Genomic DNA, 19,961 nt, shown 5'->3' on the forward strand with positions numbered 1-19,961 from the left:
CGCCAGATCGGTAAAAATTCGAACAACGGGGATACGTGACTCGAATTGAATTTCATGAAAACGCACCTCTGCCGCTCCTGCGTAAAGAACATTATACGCGCAAACTTTTTTGTTTAGCCGAAATATTCATGGCATCCCATAACTCGGCACAAATTTTTTCTTACCTCCGATTTACTCGGTACTTGAAAATCGGAGGTTTTTGAATTCATCGATAGCGCAGGTGAACTCGAAATTTGAGAATTCAAAATAGCGAATCGAAAGAATTTCCGAATTTGTATTTCAGTTTCGTAATCAGTGATTATGGAAACCCTCGATTTTCGAACTTCCAGTCAATCGGAAATAAGGAAAAACGTACTTACCGAATACTTAGAAGATAGCTTCGTTGCATCACATAGAGAAATTTCACTTATACCTCACTATACTCATTTTTCATGCACTACACCGATACGAATTTACTACTATCGGCGAGTTACGGGACACCCTGTATAATTTAAGAGTCTTATATTGAATGTTCAGGTTTCACAGGGTCCCAGTAAAATTCTGACATCAGGTCACCAAGGAATTCTTACCTAAAACGCTTTCTAAGATGAATAACTTTATACATATATGCGAACAGAGCGTGATATGAGTTATAAAATCGCATTAAATTCTATGTGTGACTCGAGGAGCATCCATGAATATCTACATATACATACATATTCATGAAAATCGCGACTGAATGATAAAGAGCATTGATTGATAGCGTGACTCCTGGGTCACCCTGTCGCTGAGAGTTCGGAGTGATAATATTTAAGTAATTGCGCACAGTTGCAGTAGTCTCGTTTAAATTATAAACAAGTACTTCGTCTCTTTCGTTCGCAGACTGTTATGCGATCTTTGCACCTTTTGCAACTTCGCACAGATAGCAAGTTTACAGCTGTTACCGCATGAGTAAATTAACGTTTGACGTACATATTACGCCCTGCCGCAGCCTGAACAATTTTCCATCTTCATTGGTGGATTTGGAATACCGAAGAAATTCGTAACCAATTTTATCTGTTTTTAATTAAACTATCTAAGTTTCTCTTTTCAATAACACATATTATTTTGCTACTATTTCAAAGAATTTATACACTTGCGCAACAATTTTGACGTAATTTGTTTACTGTAGACGTAAGTTCGTCCGAAATTGTTTCTTATGACATAATAAAATATCTATTTTTTTTTATCTATATGTGGAAATCATTCAATGCATTATTTAGCCTTTGAAACGGTATGCAACAACTAATTCTATTTCTAATATATTATACTTCAAGTATTCTTTGGAATTACATATTATATTTCTTTTTAATCAGCAGCTGCAGGGTTCGAATATTTTAAACTGCGATTTTCTTTTTTAATAACATCTATTACGTAATAACACGCATGCATTATCGCAATTATATTGCGTGTAAGATTAATAATTTTCCGTTTTATATTCCAATAACACAAGTGCAGATGTTTCGAGGTCGAACGATTTGTTCCATCTTAAGATACCTACAACTGGAGGCACGTTAAACACGAATGTTGAATATAATGTTTGTCTCGAAAATAATCTACACATAAATGTTTTTAAATTTATCATTATACATAAAAACACGTATCATTCGGATACCCCCGACGTTGAATCGAATAATCTGGGAAATAGAATAAAACGAATATAAATTGAAAAAATTCAATCAGGGTAGATTTTAATTTGCGAGGATTACGCCTGAATTGATCGAACCAGCAGGTAGTTATACATGTATAGAGTACTATACGTAAGCCTGCGATAAAACAATATACAGTTACATAACATTACAATCTATAATAATTTTAATGGTAATACAAGAAATAATAATGTACACGGTCATCGGTTAGTATCGAGATGTACGATACAAATAGATAATTTCTGCTGAGTGACAGAAGTACTTTATCGAAATTTCTCCGTCGCGAGGTAATTTTATTTATATTAGAATACACTCGGTTAGTTAGTCGCGGAGTTGCTTTCAGTCTCTTTAAGCCTTCCAACTATTTCTTCAAGTTTCCTACGTTTTACCGGCACCTTTGATTGCTGAGTCACGTTTGTCTGCTGCCTTTGGGGCAGGCTGGAAATTTGTGAATCCCTGCCCATGAACCTGTCAGCGAAGATCCGATCATTTTTCAAATTGAAACTGCGAGTACCGAAAATATTCGAAGACTATATCACGTACGTTTTTAAATGCGGTTATATAATTTGTGATTTTTGAGTCGGTCGTACGTTAATGTTCGATTTTATCTGGCCATGTAATAAGTTTGAACCACATATTATGTATTGCTGTGAATTGTACGAACAAACAGAAATGAGAAAATGCACAACAAACTCACCCGACACTTGGGGGCCAACGGGAAGGAGGATGGAGCATTTGGGGCTGAGGAAAAACGGTGAAAAAAATTTTAATATTAGCTAATTGGTTCGCATGTTTACTGCAAAGGGCGTTATATCAGCACGATGTAAGCTCAGAATAGAAGCATCGGAAAAATTCAATTTCGTTGTAGACAAATACTAGCTTCGAATGAAAAGACACATAATTATTCAACATAAGTAAAACTTACTCCGTGAGGTAACCTGGATTGTCCGATGACGGGATACCTCCAATCGGAAGGTCCGTACCAGGGCGCAGGTCCAGTGGACAGCGATTTTTGCTGCGGATAACGGTGATGATCGATGAGAATCTGCTGCTGACGACGCTGAATGATCTGACGATGTTGTTGTTGCACGTAATTATAATAGTACGGATCAAAACCGACCGGACCAGTTGCCACCGATGAAATGGCCAGAGAGTTTGCCACGGCAGCTGCGAGAAATTATAATATACCATAATATTTTTCCAAAAATTTGAAAAACGTTATCAAAGAACAAAGGCTGGCGGTGGTAAGTTCTAACTTTAACCTTTCGCTTTCTGAATGCTCAGCAATGCGTCGTAGTATTGTTTATTGTAAGCTGCTAATTCGGCCATTGTGGTGGATGGACGAATGGGAGATGTTAACGTATGCGAAGCAATGGATTTGGGGCACCTGGTAAACAAAATCACGATCTATTTACGTCTTCGTTACATCGGCTTCTGAAATTTTTCATCTCCATCCATGATTCATGTTGGAAAACGTACCTAGCGGAAAAATCCGCCTGCGAAATACTCTTCGCTCTGGTGCACGACTTAGGCCCAACTTCTGAAAGGCTGGCATCATCTTGAAGTTCGACTAAGACGGTTGCAGATTCTTTTTGAGCGGCCTTCTGACTCTTGGCTTTGGCAGTCAGCACGTCTAATTTTTTTTTTCTTACCAGTCGCTTCAACGGTGCCGAGTCTACGGATTCCGCCTCTTTGATCGTGGCGATTTCTACGGGAGAATGGGGCGTCCTCTGATCCGAAGAGACCTCCAGGGTCTTAGGGATATCACTGGCTTGAACAATCTTTTCCGCGTTAATTCCGGAATCATCTTTCGTCGTCAACAATCTCCATAAATTTGAATCAGACTGATACTGGACTGACGTTTCCTCACGAACGTCGCTTAATGATCTGGTTCTCGGAAAAATCGGGACTTCTGTAAGAGTTGAAGAGTGTTGACCTATTACAGGCGCCAAAGATTAAATCTTATAATAGCCGATCGCTCATATCAAATATTTAAAAAATGTACTCACCAACAGATTCACCCGATTTTGCTCGGTCTAAAAACTTCTTGCAACTGTTTATGAGCTCCTCACTTGCTGTCAGAATCTCGGATTTGATCGACTGCGGATAATAACAATTTAATAATGAAAGAAAAAACATTTTTCATTTTTATAGTCAATGCTTTTCAGACCCGGTAAAATTTATACTGTAACAAATTTGAAACGTACGCTGGCGTCTTCCTTATCGTCGATTCCTTCTTCAGGGAGAAAATCGCCGTGAACGATGTCCATCTTGTATATATCTTCCTGTATAGCGCGCTGTCTCATTCTGACTTCTTTGGCAAATTGTTCAAAGCTGTCCTGATTCGCGGCTGAATTATCTGCACCGGCGTAATCCTCCGTAAAAACTTTACCATCGGCAGTATCTAACAAATAATTGCTCGCAACTGTAGGTTCCAGTGACGTATTGCAAATATTTGAACTATTTATTTTTCCCGTTGAATTTCTGCTTTTCGAAATAATACCAATAGTGGTCTTCTTCTGAATAATTTTTTCCTCCTGATTTGAGTTGACAGCGCTGGAGTCATCAACAGAGCGAATCTCTACACTCGGAAGATCATCGCCACCGTCGAAAACTTGAGGGACTGCGTCGATTTTCGATGACTCGCACTTCGCAACCATAGTTTTAATGGTTGCTTCTTGAAGACTTCTATGTCGTTGTACCTTCTCCAGCAAACCGCTAGTCACGGTATTACTTCTGTTCCTCAAGTAGTCATGGGCGTTGTTGTACATAGCCTGGACGTCGAAAAAGGAATTAATATGAGAAAAACCTACGAGTATCGCAAAACGAATACAGAGCCAAGAAATAAACTACTCACCTGATAAGAAGCCTGCGAGGTGTTTATGCTCGCCTGGGAAAAATTGTTCACCTTTGCGGCGGGCACTTTTACGTACTGATTGTTCACGGTCTTCAAGTAGAAGTTCTGATACTTTGGAACGGGATAGCTATTTTTTTGCACCAAATACGGGTTTTGAAACCATTTTGGTCGATACGCAGGGCCCACCAGCCCCGTGCCGAGGGATTGCTGAATTTGTCCCGAATTTTTTGCGACAATTTGACCCGCAAAATTGACGAATCCTTGTCCGGGCGGAAGAGCGGGAAAAGCGTAGCTCGCCGACGGTCTGTAGAAGTTTTTTATACTCTGCACATGACTCTGGGTGTTGAATATCTCGCTCGGTGGAAAACCGCGAAAAACGTCCGAAGATTCTGAAGGTATTATCTGAAACACAATCAGTCGGTATGCAATACTTGTTTTTCAGACAACAAATAATTAATCTGCACTCTACGCTATGCAGAAACGATTTGCGTGGTTACCTGGGGAGATGTTTTCAGTCTGTTTATTGGAACGTTAGGATCATTCTGGACCACGGGATTTTGGGTTATCATACTTTTGGCGGAAAATAATTTCTCTGAAGGAATGATACTCTCGAGTTTTTGGACGTTGCAGGACCGAGACACAGGCCTAGGATAAGGAGTGTCAAGGGTTGGTGCAGCTGAACTCGTGCTGGCATTACTGCACTGGAAATAGGTACTAGAAGGAAAAAATTATGCTGAAGTAATCTGAGTTCTACGCTCTGTGCATTTTACTATTTTCCCTATATTATTATGACTGTTGTTTTTCCTTTCATGCGAGAATGGGAAAATCTCACTTTTTATGAAATATTGGGGCATCGACGCGAACGAATCCGGTTGCGCTGTTGAATACTTCTTTGACAATTTCTTCGTTGACTCCCTTGGGCGGTGGTACCATGGAAACTAGAAACCTAAGACCGTCGCTGTCGAAATCTTCGAGAAGAACGAAAAGGGTTCTGAGTAGTCTTTCGTAAGCCACGACGCCTTCCTCGGGCTGATACATGTGGAGCAGACGAGCTACGGTCCTCGTGATATTCGTGCCCTCGTAATTCACCCTCAGAGCTGTCCACAGCGATGTGAATGCCTCCAGATCCGGCCTTATAGCGTCTATGACCTCGCCAGGGGCGTCTTGACACCGCAAATGAGAATCAAGAATGTGAAAAGTTTCGAGGTTTCCATTGTTCTTCAGTATTTTAATAAAATGAATACCATTGTCATGCATGAATAATTTAATACTCACTAGATGCAAACATGGTCATTGTTCCTAGGAATGGAGTACCTCGCTATATTTATTTATCTGAAAATTAAATCATAGATATATATGTACACGAATAAAAATAAATCCACGAAATATTACAGCCATGGTCAAGGCAGTTGATGAAAAATATTATTCAATAACAAGTTGGAATTCGATCATTAGTTAATGGTATACTGATACAGATTTCTGGTTAGATACTCCTTTTCTCTACAACTTCCATCTATACTTCGTTACAATGTATGCAAAGACTCGCAGCAGATACGCGGTTAGTTGTAACAAGGCACGCGCATAGACATTGTAAGCGTCTCGATATGCACAATGCGAATTAAGATCGTAAATAGGTCATAATAGACGTTTCCTATTGCCGTGGAAGTTGATTATTGTAATTACAAACACAAGTCCTAACACTTCTAAGCAGTTATAAACCACTATAATTGTGAAAATGAACAAAATCCGCTGAAAATAGGACTGCATAGCGATAGATAATTCAGCCATTGTCAGCGACACGATTTGCCGACATCGACAGAAACGAGTTGGATATATTGTATGTTCAAAAACGTTCAAATAATGAATTACAATTGGTGAAATAAATCGGTAAAGTACTTACGATTAAGAACGCGCTGTCGAAGTAGTTTGCGTATTTCGATGATGCACTTCGTTTCACGTAAAGCGTCTCTCGGTTAAAAAAAAATAATTCTCTCAATCCGCGAATTGTGTGCACATATGTTAATCGGACAGATATCTCGCGAATAAACAATGCTAATAGAAACAATACTAGCAAAAGACAAGCGGTACGTGTTTATTGGTGACAAATGAAGTAAGGAAATAAATAAAAAATTTCCAATAAGACGTTTGATTATTTTCAACAATAGTCTGGGCCTACGTTTTCGACTTTTCGCAACTTTATGAATACAATGTACCCAATGTAAAATAAAAAGATAATAATAAATTTGCATGGTAATACGATCTAAATTTATTAAATAACTCTTCTTTTTTACTGTATATATGCTTCATATCAACGAACGAACAGAAATAGCAGAGCATTATTTTTAAGAAGGAAATTGACGAGACTGGAGCGAGAATGCAGCTGTCGGGCACTTTAATCCGCATGGAGCCGGGTGGAAACAATTCGCGGATTACATGATAATACACAAGTCTGCAACAGGTTGCATTCTCAGCCGGTGTACCGTATTTGCATAGATTACAGTTTCAATTAGCTGTAATACAATATAAAAGGGAAATAATACCGAGTCCAGTAAACAGTTCTGCAATGATCGGGAACCAACTACGATCGGCTGTTGTTTTATCCACATTCCTCGCCGTAGTCGCGGGTAAATCACCCCCGCCACCTGGAGCACCATGGGCGAAATTTGTTACCAAGCCCGGTAAGTTGGGATTCTTTCTTTATCGGTCGGTCGCGTTGAACTTGTCGTCGGTAATCAGTATTCGTCGGTAACTGAAACTACACATTTTTTTCGAATATGTAAATCACAAGCCAAGACCGTAAATAAACTTTTGATTTCATAGGTATGTAATCGTTCACTAGAAATAAAATGTAAGTAAGAGCAAGTATTTGTCAATCTGGCCGTAAAAAAAAATTCTCAATTCACAGTATTTAGAATAACGTGTTCAGTTTTTCCTCATTCGAATCAAGATTAAAATTTATACATTTAGAGTTCATAGCACAAGCTACCACATTTGCCTATAAATCGTTTTTCGAAACTGTTAGAAAACAAATTTGAAAATTTTTCAGTTTTATTTATACCTAAGAAATCGATTCTTGATTTTGCTTTTTCCCATACAGTCAAACATATTCTCTTTTTCTAGGAAACTCTATAATATGAATCAAGAAGATCTGCGTTACTTTGTCCATTTAATTCAAGACGTATTTTTTTCATTTCAGCTTTTGCCCGATCTTTGGGGCCTCCCCCGCTACCAGAAGTTGAAACCATGTCAATACCGTACATCCCGAAACCGTCGCTATTTCCAAAATTCGTAGATCCGCGAATGATGATCGCAAAAAAGACAGACATGCTGAGTAAGATGTTCGGTGGATTGGGACCGGCGATGGGACCGTTTCCGGGGTTTGGTTTAGGGCCTTATGCGGGGTACGGTCTGGGCCCGTACGCAACAAACCCTGCCGGTATGTACGGATCTGAAGACATAAATATGAAGGGAACTACAGACCTGGATTCCACATCGGACGGAATAATGAACAACGATTTGCCAATTTTGTACGCGTCCGGTTTCGGTGAAGGTGGAGAATTCAGCCCGAATATGAAATATTCCGAAAGTCTTAACGGATTGCCGACCGGAGAATTGAGCAACATAAAACGCGGGTTATTCGGACCCATGGGCCCCAAGTCGCCATTCCTTGGTCCCTTTAGCCCAGTTTCCGCACAGTCTGCTACTTCCGGCGATGCCGCATCTTATACAGACGCTAGCTCGTCATTTATAAAACGGGGATTTCCGGGTCCAAATCCTGTTAAAAACGGGGAACCCTCGAGCAGCGCAACAGAGCCACCACCTCCATATTCGAGCATGCACGTGATACCGGAAGAGGTTTCTGAAACGGGGGAAAAAGAAGTCTCCAAAGAATCTCCCTTGGACAAAATTTTCTCCGGCAGCAAGGATTCGAAAACGTCGAAAGACCTCACCAAACGGATGGTTACCGACGGTTCGGTACCAAAGGAATATCTGCCGGGGATGTACGGACCTATGAGTCCGTTTTTCGGGACCTCGGGTCCCGCCTTCGGCCCGAGCGCCGCCTTCGGCCCGGGCGCATTCATAAGCAAGAAATCAATGTTCCTCGACACCCTCTTCAAGAATTTGGCAACCAGCACAGAGTCGCCAGTGACCGACGTCCCGGTGCCAAAAAGCACGATAGTTCCGCCCGGATTTTGGTTTCCAGAAACTGTGATTCCCGATCCCGCTTCATACGACACGAAGGTGGCTACTTTCCTGGATAAACTGTTCGACTCTCTAAAACTGAACGCTTCTACAGCGGCCGGTGATTCCCCTTACGAAACGTCCATGTCGCCGGGATTCCCAGGCGCCAAAACTCGCTCCTTACCGTTCGGCTACTCCGCGGCCGGTTCTTCCCCGTACACTCGTTCCTTGCCTGCTACAGACCACGAGGCAGTGATAACGGCGAAGGACCAAATCGTCAGTTCCATCATCGGAGAGCTGAGCGTGCTGAAAGACGACATGGTCGCGACCTTCAACGACTTGATTGCTTACCAGAAAAACGCGTCGACATCTCCTCCCGGTTCCAAACCGTTCAAGCCCTTCGCACCGATTTGGCCTGGCGCAACAGCAGTCGCGGATATCGGAACACTGCCTTACAAGCGGAGAATGATAATCCTGGCGCAGGTTTTCGACATGCTAACGGAGCTACAGACGAACATTACTGCGACTGTTAACGAAGCGATCAAATCTAGTTACGAAGAAGAACCGGAACCCGCGACGACGCCTAAGCCGGAGGATGGAGGTTTGAGCTTGGCCGTTCTTGACGCGATTCAAGCGAAGTTAAACGAGCTGGATACAATTGCGTCGACCAAACTGACGCCGAAAGGATTTTCTTCGAAATTTTCAAGAGCTCTATCCGACAATCCAACTTCATTCTGGGTTGCTTATCCCGGAAGTGCTAACGCCCGGCGAAATTCCCTCGATGAACCGGACATTCCTCGTCGTAGTGAGCAGGGTATTAATGACGATATCGTAAATACTGACTCCTTCATCCCTGGTAAGGATTCCAGGGAAATTAAAATGCAAATGCATCAAGGATACCAAAGTCTCCCGCCTGGTACCATCGAATCCATCCAAGCTGGGGGCGGATCTGTACCAGGACACGAAGGTGGCGGAGTGAAATTTCTGGTAAGACAATTTTTGGTTATTATTTATATTTTTGTTGTCCTTAAAATATGAACTATGTATCTATTTTTGTTCGAGAATATCGGGAAATGGAATTTTCAATCACAAAAACCAAAGAGAAGAATAATTTTCGTTTAAACGCGGTAATATAATTTTATTTTCAGATCAAAATGCCGGCTAAAGATATGACGACGGTCAGCGACGTATAGAATGTTAATTCATCCAAGATTGGTCAGATAAGTATAAGTAATTATTTTAACTTTCAATGTTACAGGATGGACAGAGTGGTGGGCAAGTTTATCAAAATTATCCCGCAAAGTGGCAAGATTGGTCGAATAATATGGAAAAGGAATACCAAAACAATCGTCATCATCATCATTTTCATCACTGAGATAAGTGATTAAAATACTTATAATCGCAGCATATTCTAGTCACACGCCATAACAAAAAAAAAAGAAACAAAAAAAAAAAATCAAGAAATTAATAAGTTTTAAAGTAGTGTATAGTATAATGAAAAACAAAATGTATAGTGTACCGCATTTTAATAAAGCTTTCATTAAGTAAAAATTTTTACATTGTAACGCAAGCTTTACAAAAACAGAAATTCTAGTATTATCTTCCTGGCAAAACGGTGGAAAATGTTTCGTTACCTTTATAATATCACGAATGAAAAGGTATCAGTAACATTTGGTTGTACACTATGAGTGAGTATATATGAAATAAATATTAATGCATGACGAGTAATTAGACTTATTTACGCCAAGTAACGAAAAAAAAACATTCTAGTGGGATTGGGTAACAAATATTGTCCCGATGGTTACTTATTCGAATAATAATCCAAAATACCAGACAGCGTACACAGGTGCAATCCTGCATCAAGTGCGTTGCTAAGTTTTTTAGAAGTCAGCAATGCATTGCGCGCAGGATAGCATCAGTGTGCTCGATACTTCGTATATATGGACGTTGGGCATAATATATTAGTCTGTGCGATAAAACAAAGCAGGCAAAGAAATGGTCAATGCTTAGCAAACAAATTTCTGGAACAATTCGAAATACCCAGAAGTTTCTACTAAAACAAAAATTTTCTGATACTGCATAATTTGCTGGGTCACTGTGTACTTTGTTCAATTGGCGAAAACCATGTATAAAGTCCCCATAAAGAATTTGTTTTTACTTTTTATACTATAAAATAGCTTTATATTTGTACTACATCTTCATCACCATTTTTTCTAAAGACAATGAGTATAAGTTATTGAGAATTGTTGGTGGCAGTGATTCAACAGTAAATCGAGCCTAAATGAACTCGCTAAAATACATGTAGTTTAGTTTGACGATTTTTTTTTTATATGAATTTATGTGTATGCTCCAACGAAAGTTACTTCAAATTATAACAATCAATGTAAGTAATTTACTTTAAAATTTTTTTTTCAAGAATGAAATATCACGCTGTAAGCAACGACGTTAATATAACGATACGATATTCACTGTAGACCAAAAATCAACCGTTGACAATTTATTAACTTAGAAAAAGAAACTGACATTACGTAGTAACAATTCGCAATGTTGACTAGCGATTTAAAATGAACTTGATCAAGTTATGATAAAATATAAAACGATAATGCAATAAATTAAATTGTTCAGTAGAAATACTGTGTCGATTTTTAAAAAGTACTAATAAGGTAAATTTAAATAGAGTTAATACTTCTCAGCTTACAATATATGTGTACTTCAGACTCTAGTATTAATGCTAGTCCAACTATTATATGAATACAAGCATGTAACAAATTCTACGTAATTATTCCTAATTCCTATAATTTGTGAGATTTTGAAACAAGGAGTGAGATAAGATTCGATTGAATACAAATCTAACAGCCAAGCTCTATGCACGTAGGAATACGGAATCGTCAATTAAATTCTGCAAACGTTATACGCACCCTTTGAGCATTTTATCATTTTCTATAAACAATATTCCCTATTTATCTACAATCTACGAAACTGTTCATAGCACAATAAAAATATATTTCTAGAATCATTTAACGATAAATTAACACATTTACGTCAGCGTATTTAAAGCTCTTGAGTATAATTATTTTCGTATCAAATATCGCAAGACAGTACACATTAAAAGTGTACCGTTACCTATCATTAGGCGATCACTGTGAAGCGAAAAATAAATATTTAAATTACTATCACCTACTCTTAGAAATTCGCCTACACAACTTGTCGACCTGATCGTGTAACCTAATTAATAACAAAAATGATACCATGACGCTACCAGTTGTTACAAGGAACGATAACCCCTGGAATATCAATTTTGGGGAAAACACATTCCAAACCATTAAATGTCTGCAATGCATCGTGGCAGCCAACATGCATCCAAACATCTGTAACAATTTTTAAGTATAAATACATAGAGAGGTCAAGTTTTTTGTCTCATTGATTTTTTTTCTCTAAATTTTCAATGACATTTTCTTTAGCTGTTTACTAGTATCTGGTGCATAGCAAATGCCCTGTACTACAGGAAAGTATCTGTGAGACTTACGCGAATTCCATGAAACAGAACATATTTTGCAGAAACTGAGAATACTGTGGTAAGCAGACTGCTATCAGACTCGTAAAGCAGTAGTTCACCTCTCCTAAGATCCTTCTGCGACTGAGCTTTACTTCCAGCAATGTTGGGAAAAATGAAATAAATCGTGAAGGGAGCCATTACTATCAGGGGTAGCATTACTCCCAATAAAATGTGCGAACCAAACGTATTTATTCCTGGAAGTAGCATAATAATACGTTTAAAAATAACATCGATAGCAGTAAAATGTCTTTGGTCCCGGATCAAGATGGCTTATGCATAGAAAGTAGAATGTACCCTACCTATAAGCACAGCTGGCAGAACATTTGTTTGAAAAATTCCACTAGTACCCACAAATGCAGCGTTCCAGTGGATTTTAGGAAAAGTTGGTTGATGACCAGTTGCGTAAAAGAAATACTCAGATATCAGAAACCAGCAGAGCAAAGATGGAGTCGGAACTTCGAACAGCTCATCTGATATAAACAAAAAGTTTCATTAGTAGTACCGAAGCGTGACTGTTTCTTCGTTGCATTCTAATACTCACTGATATTTGTTGCATGCTGGTATCTTTCTATCGCCGTGATTCCTAATACGCAGATGCAAACGATATACATGATGACAATTGATGGCGCTAAGGTATCACCCAGCAGTAGAGCGCACAAAAGAGTCAAGAAGACACTCAGCGTGATGAAAGTAGCGCTATAAGTTGTTCCCAATCCGTAAACAACAGGCACAGATTCAACCTCGTGTTCTTTTTTTCGACAAATGAGTCCCTTCATTCCATTAAACAATTGGGGTATGATGTTCTCTTTGCCGTAAACATTCAACGACTCTTTTTTCTTCGGCAAAAGATATACGTACAGCGGAAATAGGTAAACGCAGAATATTCCAACGGTGATACAAAAATAAACTACCCAAGTTAGCATATTCACTTGCCACGGTCTGACAAATTTAACTTTAGCATCTTTTGGAAGATGTTGAAGTACCCAGTATCCGCCCATGCAGACGACTATTATCCCAGGAAAATATCGCGCCGCTGTTACGTTGGGAGAAAATCCTACCAAGTTGCCACAGCTGTGCAGCCAAATTCTAGCCAACGATATGAACAATGCTATTATTACTAGAGTTACAATAACGACAATGCGCCCTGTACTCTGTAACACGCTTGCTCCTGGTTTTCTTAATTCATTGAAAGTACATGAGCGGTGCTGTTCTTCTCGACAGGACCAGAAATAGCGTGAAAATCTAACAAAACAAGTCGCTATTAAACCTAATAATACCAAAACTATCCAAACTGTGGAAGAATACGTTCTTAACCCTGACTTGGACTTCTTTTCTGAAATTTCATTTTTGCTACTTTTGATGTTCAGTATAAGTAGCCAAATAAGAGTAGTTAGAAGAAAGGATAAGACAAGAGCTTCTTCTATAATGTAGCTATTTGAGAAAAGTCCGCATATAGATAAGAGTAAAATAAGTTTCGAAGTGAAGTTCAGCCATTTCCGACTCTTGCACTTTTTGTACCAATTCATACAAATAATCAACCAATTCTGTACAACCAATACGGCAAACATGAAAGCTGAGACAATACTGGTGGCAAAGAGAGTGATATTTTCCACATCTTCAATTATTTTAAAAAAGTACAGAGCACCAACTAAAACAGATGTTGCAACATTAACGAGAGCAGAGGTATACAAAAAACTGGATTCAAAAATGTCATGCATACGGTATCTAGGAATACCCTCAACTATCATGTATGAAAAAAAGATTGTTGAAAAGGTGATAACTAGACCCTTAGACATTAAAGACGAATCAAATTGTACCCAAATTTCAACACACATGTCTCTTATCGTTGCCAAATAAGACTTGGCGTCATTAACGAAAGACTGAAATTCCTCGAAATTCTCAACGTGTTTAATGCGCCCATGAATGGCCTGATATCGTTGGCTAATAATCTCCAATTTGTCACGAGGAAACAAGGAACTCTCAGAAGAATAAGTATCGATATAGTTCTTAGTCTGGACAATGTTGCTCCAGAGAGAATGTAAGGCATATTGAAAATCATTGAGATTTGTGTTTTTGTGAAAGTTACGAGGTAAAACATCCAATATGGTTGTTCCCAAATTGGAAAAAGGTATAGGGATACCCAGAATCGACGACAGAGTTGGCACTAAGTCAATCTGATGCACTTCATTGATATTTTTTGCAAATTTTTTACCCAACAGAGGAATTTTCGAATAAACAAACATCGCTGCCTCAACCTCAGACTTACTATCCCCACCATGGTCGCCTGTACTAGTCATGCCGTGATCACCGACAACGATCAGCATCATATCATCCTGAAGAGTCGCAATCACCTTCTCTATAAGGTCGTTCGTTTCTGTTAACTTTCGGCTCATTTCCGGGTGATTCGGACCGTATCGATGGCCGCAGTGATCAACTCCAAGAGTGTGAGCGACAAGGAGAGACCAATCAGTCTTTTTTAATTCAATAAAAATCTGTTGTCTCACTCCGTCGTCGACGGTATCCAAATCCCATACATTAAACGAGGGATAAGGAAAATGTCTCATGAATCTGCCAGGGTACAAACCCATCCAAGTATCGTCTCCCATGAATACAATGCCTTGGGAGGATGCCTGGTCAATGATATTATCCTCGTTTATCTCCTCGGTGGCAAAGTTTGATCCTGCATCGATGAAGGTTGGCAATGATCCGGTCGTTAAACCTTTGAGACGTTGCATTGTGGTTGTCGGTGGGTCCGCAATGAATTTGTAAAACCTGGTTGTGTCCGGGTATTTTTTCAAGGCATCCTTGACCACAGGTACCTTATTTTGGTGGTAAGAAGTATTTTCTGGAGTTAGATTGTCGTTCCACACCAGAAACTCGTATTGCAAAGCGTCGACCATGAGCAGTACGACCCTGGCTTGTGTACCGAGGCATGTTTTAGCCGCTGTCTCCTGGTCGCTAAACAGTTCCTTGTAGTCGATACCTCCGCTGCATTTATCCCCCGGCTCAAAGCCGCAGGGTTTTAGCCTGATGTCACACTGTCCAACCTCCAGTCGTGATATTCGAGTGAGGAGAAAACCTCGAGTGAATAGGATGAGCCCTGCTATCATGAGGTAGGCCAACCATCCTAGGAATGCAAAGTAGCTCCACTGTTTTCTCATGCTTTGTACAGACTATACATCACTCGACTCTACGATGTTGTTGGAAGATTAAACTTGATATCAGCTTTTTCTTATGAATAGTGAATACTGTATTACCCTAGAGTATTAGCAATGTCTAATTGTCACGCTCACCGGTGTTACGTGTTCATGATAAATTAGGATCGAGTGGATCTTCACTTTTTTATGAAAGTGACACTCGCGGACGGTTGTAATAACTACCATAACCAACAAACGATGAACGTCACCCCTTTTGGTTGGTGGCGGTGCAACGTCTTGAATTTGCCAGCAAATCGCAGAATACCACATGAATAGACCACACGCGTCGCGCCACGCGCTCAGTGAGCGGTGACGTTGAAAATTCGAACTTCACTTCGGTCGGAGCCGATCGGAGCTTACCGCTCGAGTCTTTACGAACCGCACCGAGAGCTTGCGGACATTGCCGGACGCACGTGTTGCGGCAAAAAATGTTGTTATTTAAAAGGCATTTAATGATCGACAACTGCAAACCTGCTTCTAATAATGGATTCGTTTGAATACGTTTCAGGAGAATTTTATTTTATACAGCTACATACTTACTTGAAATTATTCGAATTCTCGTTTTACATTTGTACGCACAAGACGCGACGGAGATTCTAAACTGCCTATTCGTTTTACGACTGCGTTTATGGTAGCAGAGAAGGGAAAGAAAAATGAGAAAAAAAAACAAACCGGAGAACTATTTTAGTCGTAGCTTCTCCTGGCGTACAATTTCGTGACGGAAACATTCGACGACGTTTACTTCCAAGCAGTCTCGTTAAATAAAATTAAAGTAACTATAACACGTTATGTTCAATTTACTTACGACAACGATAAAATGATTTAAAAAATAACTGATAAAACTCAATTTCTATACGATTATAACGTATTTTATAATAGTTAGAAGTAACGTATGTATCAATGTTTTAATAAAAATATATTCTTAATACGAGTTATTGGTGATCTTCAAACTCAGGGAGCTTTGAAATAAACATGACACCCGTCGTCTTCAAGTCAATTCCACTTAAGCATAATGTGCTAGCTTGTTAATACAAAGGGTACATTGTTCCTCGCAGTTGAGTGTATTGAGAAGTGAATATAACTTGTATGAGTATATCTGTTCTAAGTAGTTTACGTAAGACAGTTGAGAAGCGATTCGTTCAGCATACGATATCCCTGAACAGTCTCAGTCTACCGGTGTAATGAGATCGAGGTGATTCCCTGTGAAGAGATTGAAATTCTTTAGACGAAAAATAGCACTTTAACTATAATTACAGAATACTGTAGACGCTTCAAAATTTCTCGCATTCATTCTTATGATAGATGGAAAATCCGAATCGTTGATAGTTCTTATTTTTGTCTACATTTTGGAATCGCTGCAGGTGAATTTTAGAATTTAATTATCATGCCATCTAGACAAAGATTTATGAAAAAATGAGGACAAGCTTTCTTATCACGTACGTACATGATACACTTTTCAATGTATTATTATTTTTTATATTTTGTGCTCATGCTTGTGTTCGAAATGGTTCATGACTGAGTTTCTGGAACAGATTCAACATTTTGATGACAGCTGCAAGTAGTCGGCAGGAGTATGCAGATAATAGAAACGTTATCTCAGAAGAAGGATACTACTTAGACGCGCTTTATGAAGCTCTACCAGCATCAGTATCAGAAACTCTCGAATGTCCATCAACAAACGTAATTAAAACCAGATATAAATGCCGGGGCGTTAATAACGACTGGACGGATTGCTCAAGAGTCCATTGCTGCCCGGAATACACATTACTGAATGGTCAATGCATACCAAAAGGTACAGATCCGTGCAGCCTCAATTTATGCGAACAACAATGCAGCGTTTTGATGCAGCGAGTGATCTGCACCTGTTGGGACGGTTACAAGTAATAACAAAACAAATCAAACACCATATAAATACATAGAAGCTTGACAAAGTAAACATAATTGTCATCATCACTTATATTCCTTATCATTTCTTTCTGGATAGATTTAGTCCGGAACGTCAAAAACAAGGATTAAAACCAGTATGCCTGGATGTCGACGAATGCGTGGAGGGAAAAGCGGACTGTGAACAAATTTGCATCAACAATGCCGGTGGCTTTTCATGTCGTTGTAAAGAAGGATTTGTTCTCAGAGGAGATAACAGGACTTGCGAAGAAATTAAGGTGTCAAAAGGAGCCACAGTAGCAGCTGCATCGAGATGTTACGCCAACTGCGACACAGTTTTGCGGCTGCACGATAAGGCAAGAGAATAAATATGCAAATTTATATCGATAAGATCCCGGAGATCTCACATCGGTAAGAATTTACTAGCGATATAGACTGAATATGATTTTATTCCAGGTTCGAAAGCTACAAGACAAAGTCGTCGCCCTTAGCACAGCGATAAGATTATCGAGTTATGCCTCTGGTCCTCCAGGCCCAATGGGTCCACCAGGACCTCCTGGCCCCCCTGGATCACGCGGTTTTCCAGGGATTGATGCGAACGGCCCTCACCATAACACGGACAGTTATCGGTCGTTTGAAAATTTGGGGAATGAACAAGCCTACTCAATTTTTGATTCTTTTGCACCTACCAGCAACGGCTATTGCAAATGTCAGCGCGGACCTGTAGTTAGTAGAATGAAATACTTCTAGTTTCAGTTCATTAAAGCCTGAAGATATGCTTGTCGTTAGTGGATCATGTCTACAACCCCGATGAATCTAAATTTGCATTCTTGATAGTCAAATATTAATGAAAATAGGGGCCAATCGGTGCACCAGGTAAAACCGGAGCCAAGGGTGAGTCTGGTGAGCGAGGACCAAGAGGGCCCAGAGGCTCGCCGGGAAGTTTCGATTTCTTACTGCTACTTTTGGCGGATGTCAGGCACGACATAGTGTTGCTTCAGGAGAAAGTTTTCAAGGATACGATGTGAGTGTGATAAAGAATATTACTGTGAACGTGATAATATTTATAAAAATGACAATAATTTCAGACCCAGAAGGTTTGACATGCAGGCAGCATTGCGACGGCATCGTTTGAACAAGGAAAGGTCTAGGCATAAAAAACAACGCGGAGCTGCTAGGGAAGGAACGTTGATATTGCCAAAGCAATTGACAGATGCGCCAAAAGGCGAAGTAGAAGAGTTTAGAAACAGCGAGATTGACGTAATTTCAGAATACTCATACGACGAGGAGCTGGAGAATTCTGGAGAAGATTCGTATCAATATGACGCATAATATTTACTGTATTGTACGCGCATTACATATGTTATAAGCACAACTGATTATCATTGCGCATCGCATAATAGTTCTAATAGTCACAAGTGTGAAAAATAAAGCAGTTTGGCAGACAAATATATAATATTTTCATACAATATAATCAATTTTTATCTTTGAGTGATCTATTTATAATTACCAATCACTGAACTAATATGTACCCGTATTTCACAGATAATATTAGACAATATTAGCAGATTAGACTTGTAAGATCCGTACGTCAGAAAAATTAATGACAGAGTTACCGATGATTGAAAATAATTACCAATCATTACCGAGATGCATCCTGCAATACCCGCATGGCAACTGACATGCCGACAGAACTGATTTTTTTTTAAATAATGGTTATTTGTAATTAATGAATTTATGGACTCACCATTATGATGAATGATGTGTGGAGACTCAATTTTCTAAGCACGAACCATATGTGGATTTTTGCATTCAAGTGTCACTTTGGCATAATTTAACACTCATCTCATCTTATAACTCACCTCGAATTCTTCAATTTGTTCAAATTAAACCCTGACTACGTCATTTTCCGTGAGATCGTTTTACACAAATAACTTCACTCACGACACTTTCAATTTTTCGCGCGCACTACAGGACATAATATTGAACCAATAGCAACAGTAACTAAATAGAAAGAGCCGTTGACATTCTAATTGACTCACTACTTAAAGTTTAAGTAGTACTTTACCGAAAAATCAACTAATCCCAAAAGCGTTATTACATACAAGCATGGACCAATATGATTATTAATGCTCTAAGATTGTAAATACTGAATTCGCGTGCCATAGATACGTAGTTCCTTTTATGCAAAAATTTCAAAAATTGAGAAATTGCACGAAAGAAAAGATATCCCGATCACAGTTTCGTATTTCTCGTGCAATATCTTTATTGTTACGTAAAATGAAAATGTATCGATGTGTTTTTGTTCAGTTTGCATGTAGAACATAGCCGTTATTCCATATTTTTCGTTCTTGATCCGTGGACTCGGATATTCAAAGATATCTAACTCCACATCGCAATCGAGTATAACTCCTCTTAAGTCCGAGCCTCGGTTAGTGCAAGCGTTGCTTGTCATAGGCTTGTATGCACTACACATACACTTCGAAACACAATGCATGGAAACATATAGGTGTATTCATGATTATGTTCACGGTGTTACAAGTGTTACACTGCGACGCGTATGCGCTTATTGTTGACCAGCCTTTAGGACGATCGCGCACGGCGATTCGTCGCGAACC

The 19,961-nt window shown here is 39.4% G+C and overlaps 4 protein-coding genes and 1 long non-coding RNA gene across 9 annotated transcripts; 2 read left to right on the forward strand and 3 right to left on the reverse strand.

Annotated features, from left to right (window-relative positions):
* Nucleotides 1-80: 80 nt before the first annotated feature.
* On the reverse strand, nucleotides 81-5,518 carry LOC124306067 (uncharacterized). Its single transcript, XM_046766202.1, has 10 exons — nucleotides 5,357-5,518; nucleotides 5,022-5,238; nucleotides 4,525-4,926; nucleotides 3,875-4,441; nucleotides 3,677-3,767; nucleotides 3,147-3,603; nucleotides 2,930-3,054; nucleotides 2,593-2,834; nucleotides 2,365-2,408; nucleotides 81-2,135 (listed from the first exon to the last, which is right to left on the reverse strand). The coding sequence occupies exons 1-10, from the start codon at nucleotides 5,455-5,457 to the stop codon at nucleotides 1,985-1,987; spliced, it is 2,397 nt and encodes a 798-aa protein (XP_046622158.1). The 5' UTR covers nucleotides 5,458-5,518; the 3' UTR covers nucleotides 81-1,984.
* LOC124306065 (GPI ethanolamine phosphate transferase 3) lies at nucleotides 5,471-15,751 on the reverse strand. Of its 3 annotated transcripts, XM_046766196.1 has the most exons (5): nucleotides 15,556-15,743; nucleotides 12,804-15,452; nucleotides 12,562-12,732; nucleotides 12,233-12,456; nucleotides 11,125-12,074 (listed from the first exon to the last, which is right to left on the reverse strand). In XM_046766196.1, exons 2-5 carry the CDS (start codon nucleotides 15,421-15,423, stop codon nucleotides 11,880-11,882), a joined length of 3,210 nt encoding a protein of 1,069 aa, XP_046622152.1. In that variant the 5' UTR covers nucleotides 15,424-15,452; nucleotides 15,556-15,743; the 3' UTR covers nucleotides 11,125-11,879. The 3 variants fall into 3 exon arrangements, with proteins under 3 accessions (XP_046622154.1, XP_046622152.1, XP_046622151.1); XM_046766198.1 differs by lacking the exon at nucleotides 11,125-12,074 and adding an exon at nucleotides 5,471-5,547 and having other exon boundaries at nucleotides 12,322-12,456; nucleotides 12,804-15,751; XM_046766195.1 differs by having other exon boundaries at nucleotides 12,804-15,743.
* Nucleotides 5,550-6,780, reverse strand: LOC124306070 (uncharacterized). The gene is made up of 3 exons (XR_006908516.1): nucleotides 6,425-6,780; nucleotides 5,800-5,856; nucleotides 5,550-5,687 (listed from the first exon to the last, which is right to left on the reverse strand). It is a non-coding gene; the product is annotated as an uncharacterized LOC124306070 (long non-coding RNA).
* On the forward strand, nucleotides 7,064-10,193 carry LOC124306068 (uncharacterized). 2 transcript variants are annotated; one of them, XM_046766203.1, is made up of 4 exons: nucleotides 7,064-7,202; nucleotides 7,721-9,693; nucleotides 9,855-9,884; nucleotides 9,965-10,193. In XM_046766203.1, exons 1-4 carry the CDS (start codon nucleotides 7,088-7,090, stop codon nucleotides 10,079-10,081), a joined length of 2,235 nt encoding a protein of 744 aa, XP_046622159.1. In that variant the 5' UTR covers nucleotides 7,064-7,087; the 3' UTR covers nucleotides 10,082-10,193. The 2 variants fall into 2 exon arrangements, with proteins under 2 accessions (XP_046622159.1, XP_046622160.1); XM_046766204.1 differs by lacking the exon at nucleotides 9,855-9,884 and having other exon boundaries at nucleotides 7,065-7,202.
* Nucleotides 15,752-16,172: 421 nt separating the features above from the next.
* On the forward strand, nucleotides 16,173-18,792 carry LOC124306069 (collagen and calcium-binding EGF domain-containing protein 1-like). 2 transcript variants are annotated; one of them, XM_046766205.1, is made up of 6 exons: nucleotides 16,173-16,895; nucleotides 16,992-17,339; nucleotides 17,444-17,699; nucleotides 17,800-18,069; nucleotides 18,201-18,367; nucleotides 18,432-18,792. In XM_046766205.1, the coding sequence occupies exons 1-6, from the start codon at nucleotides 16,873-16,875 to the stop codon at nucleotides 18,673-18,675; spliced, it is 1,308 nt and encodes a 435-aa protein (XP_046622161.1). In that variant the 5' UTR covers nucleotides 16,173-16,872; the 3' UTR covers nucleotides 18,676-18,792. The 2 variants fall into 2 exon arrangements, with proteins under 2 accessions (XP_046622161.1, XP_046622163.1); XM_046766207.1 differs by having other exon boundaries at nucleotides 16,173-16,231.
* Nucleotides 18,793-19,961: the final 1,169 nt, after the last annotated feature.

Source organism: Neodiprion virginianus, chromosome 5 (assembly GCF_021901495.1).
Source record: "Neodiprion virginianus isolate iyNeoVirg1 chromosome 5, iyNeoVirg1.1, whole genome shotgun sequence".
Classification (NCBI taxonomy): domain Eukaryota; kingdom Metazoa; phylum Arthropoda; class Insecta; order Hymenoptera; family Diprionidae; genus Neodiprion; species Neodiprion virginianus.

What these genes read in the sequence shown, in the direction of transcription:
- LOC124306065 (XM_046766196.1), bottom strand. Translation starts at nt 15,423, where the DNA reads ATGAGAAAACAGTGGAGCTACTTTGCATTCCTAGGATGGTTGGCCTAC. An exon ending in CCAGCATGCAACAAATATCA is followed by an intron (nt 12,733 to 12,803) that starts GTGAGTATTAGA and finishes TGTTTATATCAG; the next exon opens with ATGAGCTGTTCGAAGTTCCG. An exon ending in TTCTGTTTCATGGAATTCGC is followed by an intron (nt 12,075 to 12,232) that starts GTAAGTCTCACA and finishes AAATTGTTACAG; the next exon opens with ATGTTTGGATGCATGTTGGC.
- LOC124306068 (XM_046766203.1), top strand. Translation starts at nt 7,088, where the DNA reads ATGATCGGGAACCAACTACGATCGGCTGTTGTTTTATCCACATTCCTC. An exon ending in GAAATTTGTTACCAAGCCCG is followed by an intron (nt 7,203 to 7,720) that starts GTAAGTTGGGAT and finishes TTTTCATTTCAG; the next exon opens with CTTTTGCCCGATCTTTGGGG. An exon ending in GTGGCGGAGTGAAATTTCTG is followed by an intron (nt 9,694 to 9,854) that starts GTAAGACAATTT and finishes TTTTATTTTCAG; the next exon opens with ATCAAAATGCCGGCTAAAGA.
- LOC124306067 (XM_046766202.1), bottom strand. Translation starts at nt 5,457, where the DNA reads ATGGTACCACCGCCCAAGGGAGTCAACGAAGAAATTGTCAAAGAAGTA. An exon ending in AAAATCGGGTGAATCTGTTG is followed by an intron (nt 3,604 to 3,676) that starts GTGAGTACATTT and finishes CGCCTGTAATAG; the next exon opens with GTCAACACTCTTCAACTCTT. An exon ending in GAGCATTCAGAAAGCGAAAG is followed by an intron (nt 2,835 to 2,929) that starts GTTAAAGTTAGA and finishes AATTTCTCGCAG; the next exon opens with CTGCCGTGGCAAACTCTCTG.
- LOC124306069 (XM_046766205.1), top strand. Translation starts at nt 16,873, where the DNA reads ATGAGGACAAGCTTTCTTATCAC. An exon ending in ACCTGTTGGGACGGTTACAA is followed by an intron (nt 17,340 to 17,443) that starts GTAATAACAAAA and finishes CTTTCTGGATAG; the next exon opens with ATTTAGTCCGGAACGTCAAA. An exon ending in TTTTGCGGCTGCACGATAAG is followed by an intron (nt 17,700 to 17,799) that starts GCAAGAGAATAA and finishes ATTTTATTCCAG; the next exon opens with GTTCGAAAGCTACAAGACAA.